The sequence below is a fragment of the Gorilla gorilla genome, chromosome 1 (assembly GCF_029281585.2).
Source record: "Gorilla gorilla gorilla isolate KB3781 chromosome 1, NHGRI_mGorGor1-v2.1_pri, whole genome shotgun sequence".
Classification (NCBI taxonomy): domain Eukaryota; kingdom Metazoa; phylum Chordata; class Mammalia; order Primates; family Hominidae; genus Gorilla; species Gorilla gorilla.
The window spans coordinates 71,589,665-71,604,119 of NC_073224.2; the positions used below are offsets into that span (position 1 = coordinate 71,589,665).

Below are 14,455 nucleotides of genomic sequence, written 5' to 3' on the forward strand. Positions count from 1 at the left end.
AGTGTAAAATAATTATTATTATCATAATAATTTTGTGCTTCATATTAAACCCTTAAAAACCAGTGAGGAAAAACAGAACGTATGTGTGATTTCATTTTTTTTTTTGAGACGGGTTCTCACTCTGTTGCCTAGGCTAGAGTGCAGTGATGCAAACATGGCTCACTGCAGCTTCAACCTCCCAGGCTCAGGCAATCCTTCTACCTCCCAGACTACCACGTAACTGGGACTACAGGAGCATGCCACAATGCCTAGCTAATTTTTGTAATTTTTTTGTAGTGACAAGGTTTGGCTATGTTGCCCAGGCTGGTCTCAAACTCCTGGGCTCAAGCAATCCACTTGCCACGGCCTCCCAAGGTGCTGGGATTACAGGTGTGAGCCATTGTACCCCGGCCTATCCAATTTCTCTTTTTCTTTTTTTTGAGACAGCGCCTCACTTTGTCACCCAGGCTGGAGTGCAGTGGCGCGATCTTGGCTCACTCCAAACTCAACACACCAGGCTCAAGAGATCCTCCTGCCTCAGCCTCCTGAGTAGCTGGCACTACAGATACACACTACCACATCTGGCTAATTTTTGATTTTTTTTTTTTTTTTTTTTTGTAGAGACAGGGTTTCACCATGTTGCCCAGGCTGGTCGAACACCTGGGCTCAAGCGATCTGCCCACCTTAGCCTCCCCAGTGTGCTGAGGCTACAGGCATGAGCCACTACGCCCAACCTGATTTCTTAATAGAGAACTTCCCAAACTTAAAAACAGTGAGAGAAATAACAAAGGATAACACTGATAATATGTGACTATTTACTTTAAAACTTTAGCATATTAAAAATTAATAAAAATTTAAAGAACTAGGAAATGGTATTTGTTAGATGTACTAACTTCTAGCAAAATAATGTTAATAAGCTTACTAGCCTTAGTAGATAAAAAGCTCATCAAAAACTACTAAGATTCTAGAATAGGGCATAAACAGAAAATTAATAAAAGAAAACGGCTAATAAACATTTTTTAAAAGTTTGACTTCTCTAGCAATCACAGACATGCTAATAATAACAATAACATACCACTTCCTTCTTTTTTTTTTTTTTTTGAGACGGAGTCTCGCTTTGTCACCAGGCTAGACTGCAGTGGCACAATCTTGGCTCACCACAACCTCTGCCTCCCAGGTTCAAGCGATTCCCCTGCCTCAGCCTCCCAAGTAGCTGGGACTACAGGCACACACCACCACGCCTGGCTAGTTTTTTTTATTTTAGTAGAGACGGGGTTTCATCATGTTGGCCAGGATGGTCTTGATTTGACCTCGTGATCTGCCCACCTCGGCCTCCCAAAGTGCTGGGATTACAGGTGTGAGCCACCGCAGCTGGCCCATACCATTTTCTTCTATCAAATTAGCAAAGATTTTACAATAACATCAAATACTGGCAAGGGGTTGTAAAATGGACACTCTCACATGTTGCTGGTAGAAATGTAAAACAACATAACAGTCCCACAAAGAAATCTGAATATAAATTTAAAACTCTAAAAATGGTCATTTTTTTATATCTGAAATTCTCATTTTAGAAACCATACCAAGGTGAAGAAAATCACAAATGAAAAAAATATTAAAAGATATTTAATTCAGGATTACCTATAATAGCAAAACAATCAGGTACAAAGTAACTGCTAAAATTTTGGAAATGACTTTAAAAAGTGAAATATTCATATGACAGAATATCACAGTTTTTTAAAAGGATGTTTATGAAAAGTCTTCAGTGACATAAAACATATTGAAAATCAAAAACAAGCAGGATACAAATCTGTACATATAATATGGTCTCAACATCTTAAACAAGCATAGTAAAAAGGCCAGAAAGGTGCTAAAATGTTAGAAACAGCAATAGCTAGAGGTGATAATTACATTTTCCTGCTTAATAAAAGTAGATATTACTTTGTAGTCAGAAAAAAAGCGGAAAAATGTCAAACACAATCTATTAATTTATATCAGTAAATGTGTGCCTTTTCAGTGCCATCACTCTGGTAGGCACCCAAGAGGCAGTAGAGGACACAGCAGATAGAGTCTTTACCCTCAATTAGGTTACAGCCCAGCAAGAGAGACACATTTAACAAGTGACTTCTCAAATAATTAATTATGTAAGAGCAAACCATAAACAGAGTTTTTATAGGAGTTTCACCTGAGTTTTCATCATATATGCATGCATGAATGTAGGTATGTCTTTGTTGGTTTGACAGAGTCTCAATCTATCACCCAGGCTGAAGTGCAGTGGTGGCATGCGCCTGTAGTCCCAGCTACTTGGGAGGCTGAAGTGGGAGGATCACTTGAGCCCAGGAGTTGGAGGCTGCAGTGAGCCGAGACTGTGCCACTGCACTCCAGCCTAGGCAACAGAAAAAAAAAATGCCCTTTCTGCCTTCACTGCCACCATGGCACCCATGAAAAACCTTGTGGTAAAGGGGGGCAAAAAAAAAAAGCAGGTTCTGAAGTTCACTCTTGATTGCACCCACCCCATAGAAGATGGATCATGGATGCTGCCAATTTTGAGCAGTTTTTGCAAGAGAGGATCAAAGTGAGCAGAAAAGCTAGGAATGTCATTGGAGGGGTTGTGATCAAAAGGAGCAAGGGCAAGATCACCATGATTTCTGAGATGCCTCTTCCCAAAAGGTATTTGAAATAAGAAATATTTGAAGAAGAACAATCTACGTGATTGGACGTGCATAACTGCTAACAGCAAAAGGGGTTATGAATTACGTTACTTCCAAATTAACCAGAACAAACAAGAGGAGGAAGACGAGGATTAAAATTCATTTATGTGGAATATTTTATGTGAATTCTTGAATAAAACTTGGGAACCAAAATGGTGGTTCATCCTTGTTATCTGTGCAGTATGGATTGAACAGAAAATTAGAAATCACAGTCAAAGGGCTTCATTCGGGATGCCATGCACTCATTTGTAACTAGACTTTTTTTTTTTCTGTTTGAAAATTTCAATTCTCATGGTAATACCAGAATAGAAGGAGACGGTGACTTTAGGGGAACTGACAACCATTGGGCAGGTAGATGAGGGTGGGGAGATGTAGGCTAGAGGTAGTCACTGTTTTATTTTAAAAAGTGTGACTGTCAATCGTCTCTGGTGCTTTTCTCAAAAAATGATTCAGGAATACAAGTGGGCTTCTCTCACTACTTAAAAGAAACCAGGTGACGTCTGCCTAAGATTCTCTGTGGAAAATGACAGTGTCAATAAAATGCAGGTTTCTGGGCCCTTCATCTTTCTTTTTTTATTATAAATTTGTCTTGATGTACACAATTATGTATACTAATCCTTTTCTTCCTATAGTCCTATAGAAAGAAACTGTGCTCCTTCAGCACTGCTGCATAGTCCATCACCCACCATAAAAGGTTTGGACAGCGACTGTAAAAAGTCCCAGGTTCTAAATTAAGTAAATGTGTACAAGAATGAGTTTATACATAATGTTTCTACAAGTCTTTGCAACAAACTGTCACTTTGGTTTCCAGCAGAGGGAGCTAGAGGAATAGAGCTTCCAGATGTGGCCTCCTGTGTGGGACCCAGAGTTAGGGGCCCTTTGTGCCGAGAGCTCTGGAGGCTCTCCTGAATGGGGGCACGAAGAAGTGACTGGGAAACCTCCCATGCCAAGGAGACATGAGGTACCCAGGGAACAGCTGCTTCATGCTACTTAGGCCATGACTGGATTTAATGTCAGAAGTCATTGTACAAACAGTGGTGTGCCTGAGTGCGTACAAAGGCTACAGAACCACCAGAGGGGGCTACCAAAGTTAGGAAGACAGAATTGTTGCAGCGAGTGACTTTGAAAGAGACCCTGATGCCTTGCGGTGCCCTTCAGAAATTGGAACAATAACGCAGAAGTGTCTGCTCTGTTTTAGAATTTACGGTGTATAAAATTCAGGTTTTTAAAAGAGCTTGCCTACAGTTGGTTTCCACACCTGAAACTGTTGTGCTCTGAGAGTTGCAAAGCTGAAAATTGAATGTTCAAATTCTACCTTGGCTCCAATTTAACATTTGGTGCTTTGTGGATTGAGCTGAACATGCTGAGGCTTTGCAATTTCACTTATGGTAACGGCTCTAGCATTTTCTCTTTCTGTGCAAATTTCTTTGAAGCAGAATTGCTTGCATATTTCTTCTCTGCCTTCAGAGAAGGCAGTTTCTTTCAGACTTCACTGAGGCATCAATAGCTCTTTGGCAATGTCCCTTACCATGATCATTAACTCATTAACTATAAGTTTGTGCCTTGAGTTTACAAATTTTACTTGTGTGTTGCATTGATGTTCCCATGTAGTAATTTTTAGTTTAGCTGTAAAAAAAAAAAAAAAATTAATCCTGGGCTGAAGTTAGCATTTAAGTTCTGGAAAAAAAATTGTGTGTGTAGAGATGGGGTCTCACTACATCGCCCAGGCTGGTCTCAAACTCCTGGCCTCAAGCCTTCCTCCCACCTCAGCCTCCCAAAGTGCTGGGAATACAGGTATGACCCATTGTGCCCAGCTTCTTGCTTTATTGCTAATACATTTCTATGTATTCAAATCATGGAACAGGAATTACAGTAATGGTGCACTGTAACCGCCTTTCCAAATGATAAAATTATCTCTAATTTTTCATCTGTATTATGGCTTTCACTGTTTGCACACCAATTTCAGAAACTTCTCTAGAGTTGAATTAATAGGGAGATTTTTACAAAACATTTTATATTTTACCCTCTTGTATATATTGATATAATATCAAGGGCCAAAAAATGTGTCCTTAAACAAAAGGTAACTAGTTTAAAGTCAAATAGTGTTTTAGAACTTAAAATTTAAAAAAAAAAAAAAAAAAAAGGATATCAGTGTAAAAGGCATTAAAATGGTTCAAAAAATGTAGCAAGCGATAGTCAACATAATATGAAATTAGTGCAAGAATATACTTCAACAGAGAATAACACAGAAGCAAAGTATCAGGAGATGATTCAGAAGAAAAAGTGAAGAAAAGACAGAGGCGAGTTGAATTTTTTTGTTTTTAGCAAACACTGAGATTGGGAAGCAGAGCTTTTATTTATAATATTTAATGCCATCTTACTTGTTTTCCCTTAACTTCTTATTTTTGGAGAAACCTTGATCTTACCAAGTTTTATCACACGTTATAACTTTGTATACTTATTTATCCCCATTAGCAGCAAGTACTTTCTGCACCAAAATTTCACTGAAATTTTTATCCAAAAAGTGCAAAAATTAAAGAATAATAATTTCCATTATTCCAACCATCATTCCCCAAGTTCTCTAGCTATAATCACATACTGGTTAATCAACACGGTTTTAAAGCCATATCAATTCTATAAGATACATACTCTCTTCACGGGTAATATATGAAAATGATTTATCCAAAATCTCTAAATTAGCCTCATAACTTACTTCACTAGTGTATGTAATGAAGTTACGCATGTTACAATCATGTGCCAAAATCAAATCACTTGAGATTAAAATGTACATTTGAGTGTCATTTACACAATAGTTTTCATAGATTTTTATTTCACTCAACTTTTTCTTAAATATATAGTTAATATTAAGACAATTCTATAATCATAATCAGTGATATAGCTAGAGATATTTGCATGCAAAACAGTCCTCTTCAAAGTAAATAAAAAAAATTTTTAAATCTAAATATTTAGTCTCATAATTCTAAACCAAAACAGTAAAAAGAAAAAGGAGAAATTTACCTCTTCAGTTCTTGTCTTCTTTTTATATTATAGTACAGAACATCTGTATGATCTGATTTCTGAAATTAAAAAAAAAAGTCTATCATTTAGGACACATAAATTGTGCACTGGTACATATTTTTTTCCACAGTTTATGATAGTGAAAAGGCTGACACAATACTTTTACTTAATCTTTCCAATAATCCGGTGAGATGGATATTATCATTATCCCTGTTTCACAAAACTCAAACAGAGGTAGGCATCTTCCTTAAAGTCACAGAGCAAGTCCACAGTAGAGCAGTCATCTGTCATCTGTAAATAGATCTGTCTGACTCTCTCTACGCTACCATCCTATCTCTCTACGTACTCTGAGGAAACTGGGCCAAGCACAAGAAAGGTAAGAGAGACATAAAATATAATCCATGTCCTAAAGAGCTTAGAGCTTATAGTTTAACATAAAATAATAAAGACAAGAGAAGTAGAACATGTACAAATAACCTACTATAATGATGTAAGTAAGTGTCAAAGCAGAAGAGTCAAAAAGTGCTAAAACAGTTCAAAATATCAACCACCTAAAGAGGAAAGGTACCTAGGAAAACAGGTGGACAAAATAACAATAAATAATAAAGCTTGAAAGATGGGTAAAAGAAGGCATTCTGAGAAACTCTGGATAACTGGTATAAATTCAGCAGAAAGAAAATAAACCAGCCTAGCGAAAGGCAAGAGGGCCTCTTTCAAGGGAGAAGGGAAAACAACAAAAAAAAGAAAACTGGATAGTTAAGGTATGAACAAATTTGAGAGAGCCCTGAATGGCAAATAGTGAGTAAAGATTTTCAGCAGAGGAGAAATGGGATGAAATCGGTGTTTTAAGAAGGTTAATATTGCAAAAATAAATAGAAACCGCAGCTTAATTATATGAAAACAAGTAAATTCTTAAAACACAATTCTGCATCCCTGGAACTTCCACTACCTTATCTTATACCCACCACAACAATGTAGCTATCCTGGATATGTACATAACTTCAACTTGAATGTTGTAAGTACATTACCACTAACCTATGGATTAGCTTATTGTGTTTAATCTGCTGTCACTGTTTAACTATTTGTATGACAGTGGAAAGAACTCTGGATTTGGCTCTGTTGCTGTACACAGTTTTGTGGCCTTGGAAAGGTCACTTAACCTTCTAGACTTCGATTTCTGAATCTGAAAATGCAAACAATGTATCTGCCTTGGCTACCTCAAAAGGAGACAAATATAACCTCTGGGAGGCTGAGACGGGCAGATCACTTGAGGTCAGGAGTTTGAGACCATCCTGGCCAACAAGGTAAAACCCTTTCTCTACTAAAAATACAAAAATTAGCTTAGCCTGGTGGCGCACGCCTGTAATCCCAGCTACTAAAGAGCCTGAGGCAGGAGAATCGCTTGAACACAGGAGGGAGAGGTTGCAGTGAGCCAAGGTGGCACCACTGCACTCCAGCCTGGGGCAACAGAGTAAGACTCTGTCTCAAAAAATATATATATATAAAAAACCATATATATGTGAGAGGACTTAAAAACTGTCTAAATTTATAGCCATGACAGTTGTCTAATCCCACATGGCAGGGCCTAACAGTATAAGAAATAATCAAACTTGATAAATGGTTTGGTGAGTAGAAGAAAGAAAACAACACTGACTTTCTATTGGCTATCAAAAAGTATAGGAGGAATTTATATCATAAACACTGTCGATTAAAACTTTGGCATAAATAACTTTTAGTTAGTTATGATATCTAGACACTCACCAGTTTTCTCTTTTCTGATGAAACTGATCTTATAGAAGATGAACTAGTAGAACTTGCTGAGGTTTTTCTCTCTTCCTTGTCCTAAGAATGCAACAAAGAAAATGAATTTTAAAAAGCACAAAATAAAGCATAGTATAAACAGAACTATTTCATCACTAGTATTACAAATCAACATTTACATTCAATAATGAACTTCGGTGGGGAACAATGTTTACAGATACACAAACTTTGGTAAAAGGAAGGGAGATTCAACTAGAAGCCAGAACCCCTAAATGCTCACAAAATAGAGATGAGGTAGGATATAGGTGTCAGAGCAGGAAGCCAGCTGACAGCTCAGATAAGGTTGTTGTGAGGTGGCACTGCCACGGTGAGAGTCAGTCTTCTACAATGCAAAACCACACATCCACTTATTTTTCACTGGATTCTGAATTCAACAGACCTAGGACAAACTTGTTTGAAGTACCTACCATGTACCAAAGACATTCCAGACAGTGGAGAGAGAGGAATGAAAAAATAATAACAGTTCTTCATGAAGGTCAAAATCTAGTACAGAAATTTACAAATAAACAAGTAATATATTTAGTGTGTCAGACGATGCTATGGAAAAAAATAAAGCAGAGAAAGGAAACAGGAAGGGCTGGGAGTCAGTAAAGCAGAGAAAGGAAACAGAAAGGGCTGGAGTCAGTGGGGAAGACTCGCCATTTTAAACAGAGTAGTCTGACCCCAGGTACGAGCTGACATCTGAATGGAGACCTAAATAAAGTGAAGAAACAAACCATTAGAATACTGAGGGAAAGAGTTTTTTCAACTCAAAGGGGATGCCAGCAAGGGCAAAGCCCCAGAGGCAGAAACATGCCTCGCTTGTTGGAACAGCAGCAAGGAGGCCATGGAGTAGAAAAGCAAATTATGTCAGGAGAGTGTCAGGGGGATGGGATGGGGAGAGGAGGTGGCTTTGTCAACCCTGGTAAGGATTTTGGCTTTTATTCTGGATGAAGTGGAAAAACACTGGAAAGTATTTAGCAGAGGAGTAACATGATTGTACTTATATTTTAATAGGACCACATTAGCTAGTGTGTTGAGAACAGACTATAAGGAAGCAAATGCAGAAGTAGGGAGGTTATTTTGGAAACTATTACAATAATTTAGGAAAACAAGGTGCTTGGATCGTGGACATAGCAGTAAAGGAGGTAGTCAGACTCTGAACACCAGTATACCTCATTTTATTGTGGCTTGCTTTATTGTACTTCATAGATAATTGCATTATTTACAAATTGAAGGTTTATGGCAAGTCTATTAGCACCATTTTTCCAACAGTATGTGCTCACTTCATGTCTCTGTGTCACACTTTGGTAATTCTCACAGTATTTCAAATGTTTTCATTGTTGTTATATTGCTATGGGACCTGTGATCAATGATCTTTAATGTTATTATTATAGCTGCTTTGGGGCGCCACAGACTGCCCATATGAGACAGCAAACTTCACTGATAAATGTTGCGTGTGTTCTGTTTCACCAATCACCCATTCGCCAGTCTCTCTCCCTCTCCTCAGGCTTCTCTATTCCCTGAGACAAAAGAATACTGAAATTAAGCCTACTAATGACCCAACAATGACCTCTAAGTGTTCAAGTGAAAGGAAGAATTATAAGTCTCTCACTTTAAATCAAAGCTAGAAAGGATTACACTTACTGAGGAAGGTATGTCAAAAGCCAACACAGGCTGAAAGCTAGTCTTGTGCCAAACAATTAAGACAAGTTATGAATGCAAAGGAAAAGTTATTGAAGGAAATTAAAAGCACTACTCCAGCGAACACACAAATGATAAGAAAGCAAAACAGCCCTATTACTGATAGTTGGGCAAGTTTTGAGTGGTTTGGATAGAAAATCAAACCAGCCACAACATTCCCTTTAGCCAAAGCCAAATCCAGAGCTAGGCCCTAACTCTCTTCAATTCTATGAAGGCTCACAGATGTGAGGAAGCTTCAGAAGAAAAGTTGGAAGCTAGCAGAGAGGTTGGTTCATGAGGTTTAAGGAATGAAGCCATCTCTGTGACATAAAAGTACAAGGTGAAACAGCAAATGCTAATATAGAAGCTACAGCAAGTTATACAAAAAACCTAGTTGAGATCATTGATGAAGGTGGTTGCTACACTAAACAACGGATTTTCAACATAGACAAACAGTCTTATATTGAAAGATGATGCCGTCTGGGACTTTCATAGCTAGAGAGATGTCAATGCCTGGCTTCAAAGGAAAGGCTGACTCTGGTTAGGGGCTAATGCAGTTGGTGACTTTCAGTTGAAGCCAATACTTACTTATCATTCAGAAAATCCTAGGTACCTTAAGAATGATGTTAAATCTACTCTGCCTGTGCTCTAGAAATGAAACAACAAAGCCTGGATGACAGCACATGTGTTTACAGCATGATTTACTGAATATCTTAAGCTCACTGTTGATACCTACTGTTCAGAAAAAAAAAAAAAAAGGATTCCTTTCAAAATATTACTGCTCACTGGTAGTGCACGTGGTCACCCAAGAGCTCTGATGGAGATGTACAAAGAGATGATTGTTGTTTTCACGCTTGCTAATGCAACATCCATTCTGCAGTCCATATATCAAGGAGTCTAACTTTAACTTTCACACCTGATTATTTAAAAAATACATATTGTAAGGCTATATAGCTGCCATAGACAGTGATTCCTCTGATGGATCCGGGCAAAGTAAATTGAAAACCTTCTAGAAAGGATTCCCCATTCTAGATGCCATTTAGAACACTCATGATTCGTGGGAGTAGGTCAAAATACCAACATTAACAGGAGTTTGGAAAAGTTGATTCCAAACCTCATGAATGACTTTGAGCAGTTCAAGACTTCAGTGGAGAAAATAACTGCAAGAGAACTAGAATTTGAAGTAGAGGTTGAAAATGTGTCTGAATTTCTACTATCTCATGATAAAACTTTAATGGGGGCTGGGTGCGGTGGCTCACGCCTGTAATCCCAGCACTTTGGGAGGCCGAGGTAGGCGGATCACAAGGTCAGGAGTTCAAGACCAGCCTGGCCAACACAGTGAAACCCCATCTCTACTAAAAATATTAAAAAATTAGCTGGGCTTGGTGGCGGGTGCCTGTAGTCCCATCTACTTGGGAGGCTGAGGCAAGAAAATCGCCTGAACCCAGGAGGCAGAGGTTGCAGTGGGCCAAGATCGCACCACTGTACTCCAGCCTGGGAGACACAGTGAGACTCTGTTTCAAAAAAAAAAAAAAAAGCTTTCATGGATTAGGAGTTGCTTCTTATAAATGAGCAATGAAACCGGTTTCTTGAGATTGATTTCTACTCCTGGTGAAGATGCCATGCACGCTGTTGAAATGAGAACAAATGATTTAGAATAATATTACATAGGGTTTGAGAGATTGACTCCCATTTTGAAAGTTCTGCTGTAAAATGTTATCAAACTGAATTGCATGCTACTGAGATCAATCTTTTGTGAAAGGAGAGTCAATGTGGCAAACTTCATTGCTGTCTTAAGACGCTGCCACAGCACCCCATCCTTCCATAATTACCACTCTGATCAGTCAGCAAGCCATCAACATCAAGGCAAGTCCCTCCAGCAGCAAAGATTATGACTCACTGAAGACTCAAACGATCTTTAGCATTTTTTTAGCAATGAAGTATTTTTTAAATTTATTATTACTACTTTTAGAGATGGGGTCTTGCTCTGCTGCTCAGGCTGATGTGCAGTGGCACGATTCTCAGGCAGGAGGATTCCCTTGAGCCTCAAACTCCTGGGCTCAAGGGATCCTCCTGCCTGAGCCTATAGTATTTTTAAATTAACATACGCACATTTTTTTAGACATAATGCCATTGTACACTTAATAGACTACCGTATAGTATAAACATAATTTTTATATGTACTGGGTAAACAAAAAATTCATGTGACTCACTTTACTGCACTATTTGCTTTACTACACTGGTCTGGAACTGAACCCAAAATATCTCCAAGGTATGCCTATACATTATAAAAAGAAAGCTGATAGAATTTGCTGATAGGTGCAGGTAGAGCACGATCACAAGGATTTCAGCCTAAGCAACTCAAAGGATGGAATCACAATTTATTAAATTGGGAAAACGAAGCCTGGGTACCTGAAAGATTACAGTTTTATAAGATGAGGAGGAACTAGCAAAGGACACTGAGAAGCAGTCACCAATAAGGAGGAAAATCAGGAGAATATGGTATCTCTAAAGCTAGGTGAATTCCCTAGCAAGCAGACTCAGAGAAAAACAAAAAGCTTCGTGAAAGTGTTTCGAGGAGAAGGTGTAACCAGCTATGTCAAATACTGCTGATATGCCATGTCAGATGAGGTCTTAGAAATGACCAATGGATTTAGCAACACAGAAACCACTGCTATAGGAGTTATGGAAAGAAAAAGTCTGACTAAACCTTTTTAGTTTAGTAGTTTTAAGTAGGTTTAAGGAATGAGGGGTTAATTGCAAACAGCATGCCAGTTAATAATGGCAAATGGAGATGCTGAGTATATAAATTACGCAGAGTACTGTATGGCCATGCTTCAGTGTTGCCTTTCCAAATATTGCTATACCTGCGAGACCAAATTTGTAATCAGAAAGTTAGTAAGTAAGCAAGGAACAAACACCAAAAAGCACACTATCTGGAACTTCATCCAGGTCATGAAAAAGTCTTATGAACTAACCTGCCACCACAGAAATCACTTTTTTTTGTGTGAATATTCACCTTTGCCAGATTAGTCTCTCATCTTGCACAGTAACACAGCATAAACACTCTCTAATACTGATGATCAACTACCCATACTATTCAGAGAGTATATAATGAAACTGATTACACGGTTTTCTTGTTTGTTTTGCAGTTTTGCTTCCTGGAGACAATACCCAGCTCAATTAATGAGATATCCTAAATTTCATCTACCAAAACACTACTTCTTTTTTTCTTTTTTGAGACAGGATCTCACTCTGTCAGCCAGACTGGAGTGCAGTGATATGAACACAGCTCACTTCAGCCTTGGTCTCCGTGGCTCAAGTGATTCTCCTCCCACCTCAGCTTCCTGAGTAGCTGAGAACACAGGTGCACACCATCACGTCTGGCTTTTTTTTTTTGTAGAGACAGGGTCCCACCATGTTGCCTAGGCTGGTCTTAAACTCCTGGGCTCAAGTGATCCTCCTGCCTCGGCCTCCCAAAGTGCCAAGATTATAGGTATGATTCACCACACTCAGCCCCAAAACACTTCTTAAGGTAGTGTCTGAGAGAACAGAGAAAGACATAGTAAGTATGTCTTCCCCAATATTAGCCTCAGCCACATAGTGCTGGTCATTCTGACTGATAAGAATGCAATCCTAGCCAACGTTGAGGAAATTGAAAAAGGAGAAAACATGGAAAATGGTTCAATGTTGAGTTATTGCTAAGAATGAGGGAATTTAAGGGGCTTAGAATTGAAGTCAGGAATACCTAAGCAAATTACTTACCTCTACAAAACTACTCTCTAAGCCTCAGTTTCTTCATCTGTGTAATTGGAATAATAGTACCCACCTCATACAGTTGTGAGGAATAAATAAAACAATGCAAGTAAAAAACCGGAAAAGCAAATGACTTTTCCTGGATCGGCTGACCAGAACAAAATATTTACATAAATCATTATAATAGTAAGGTATATTTTTTTCATTAAACAAAAATAAATTGAAATGTATCTCTAGGTCAGTAAATCAAAATTCTTACTTTTTCACCAAAATTGGGTGATGAGGTGGTGGTGTCTTTCCTCTGAGATGTCTCTTTTTTCCCACAGGATTCTTTGCTGGACATCCTGAAAAGCTAACATAAACATTAAAAATATAGGATTTTTTTTTGCAATCAAAAAGAAAATAGAAATTTGTCTTCTTTCAGTTATATAAAGATTGGAGTTTTACAATATGATCACTTTTTATTTTATTTTATTTTTTTTTGAGATGGAGTCTCGCTCCATCGCTCAGGCTGGAGTGCAGTGGGATGATCTCAGCTCACTGCAACCTCTGCCTACCGGGTTCAAGCAATTCTCCTGCCTCAGCCTCCTGAGCAGCTGAGATTACAGGCATGTGCCACCATGCCCGGCTAATTTTTGTATTTTTAGTAGAGACAGGGTTTCACCATGTTGGTCAGGCTGGTCTCGACCTCCTGACCTTGTTATCCACCCGCCTCCCAAAGTGCTGGGATTACAGGTGTGAGTGACCACTCCCAGCACTATGATTACTATTTTTTAACCATTCCCAATACGACAAGATTCTCTCATTATTCCACTTTTCCTCACTTACATTCTCCTTCAAAATTACCCACTCCTCTCCTTCAGCTTCATCTATCACCTTTCCAGGAATGAGTCTCAAACCATGCCTTGATCCCTGACTTCTCACCTAAGCATCAGATCACCATTTTCAACTGCCTCCAGGACTGCTATATTCTTCACCACCCACACTTCAAAGCCAATTAGTCATAAGTTTCATTTTCCCAAAATACCTTCAGTCATTCATTGAACAAGACTTTGGCAAATCACATGCTTTTTTTAAGTATTTGTGTCATTACTCGTAAAATAGATAACCCATCCCACAGGGTTTTTCAGGTACTCAAACAATGGATGTAAAATACATCTTGTGGCTGGGCACCACGGCTCACTGTAATCCCAATACTTAGGGAGGCCGAGACAGGCGGATCACCTGAGGTCAGGAGTTCAAGACCAGCATGGCCAACATCATGAAACCTCATCTCTACTAAAAATACAAAAGTAACCAGGTGTAGTGGTGCATGCCTGTAATCCCAGCTACTCAGGAGGCTGAGGGAGGTGAATCGCTTGAACCTGGGAGGCAGAGGTTGTAGTGAGTCAAGATCGCGCCACTGCACTCCAGCCTGGGTGACAAGTGCGAAACTCCATCTCAAAAATTAAAAAAAATAAATAAATAAAATTTAAAATATATATATATATGTACATATACATCTTGCATAG

General features: G+C 38.7%; 1 protein-coding gene and 1 pseudogene across 21 annotated transcripts in view; one reads left to right on the plus strand and one right to left on the minus strand.

Moving 5' to 3' along the window:
- Positions 1–14,455, minus strand: part of SWT1 (SWT1 RNA endoribonuclease homolog) — a 135,524-nt gene that overhangs the window by 118,421 nt on the left and 2,648 nt on the right. For 14 of the 21 annotated variants that reach the window (XM_031013055.3, XM_031013047.3, XM_031013056.3 and 11 more), the window contains exons 2-4: positions 13,204–13,296; positions 7,467–7,547; positions 5,706–5,764 (exon numbers count right to left, since the gene is read on the minus strand). In XM_031013055.3, the coding sequence (XP_030868915.2) occupies positions 5,706–5,764; positions 7,467–7,547; positions 13,204–13,287 (224 nt within the window). In that variant the 5' untranslated portion in view covers positions 13,288–13,296. Of the gene's footprint in view, positions 1–4,002; positions 4,314–5,705; positions 5,766–7,466; positions 7,548–13,203; positions 13,297–14,455 lie in introns of those variants that run through there. The other 7 variants (XM_063710066.1, XM_063710059.1, XM_063710071.1 and 4 more) reach the window with 2 other exon arrangements.
- LOC109024894 (large ribosomal subunit protein eL22-like) lies at positions 2,409–2,783 on the plus strand (annotated as a pseudogene).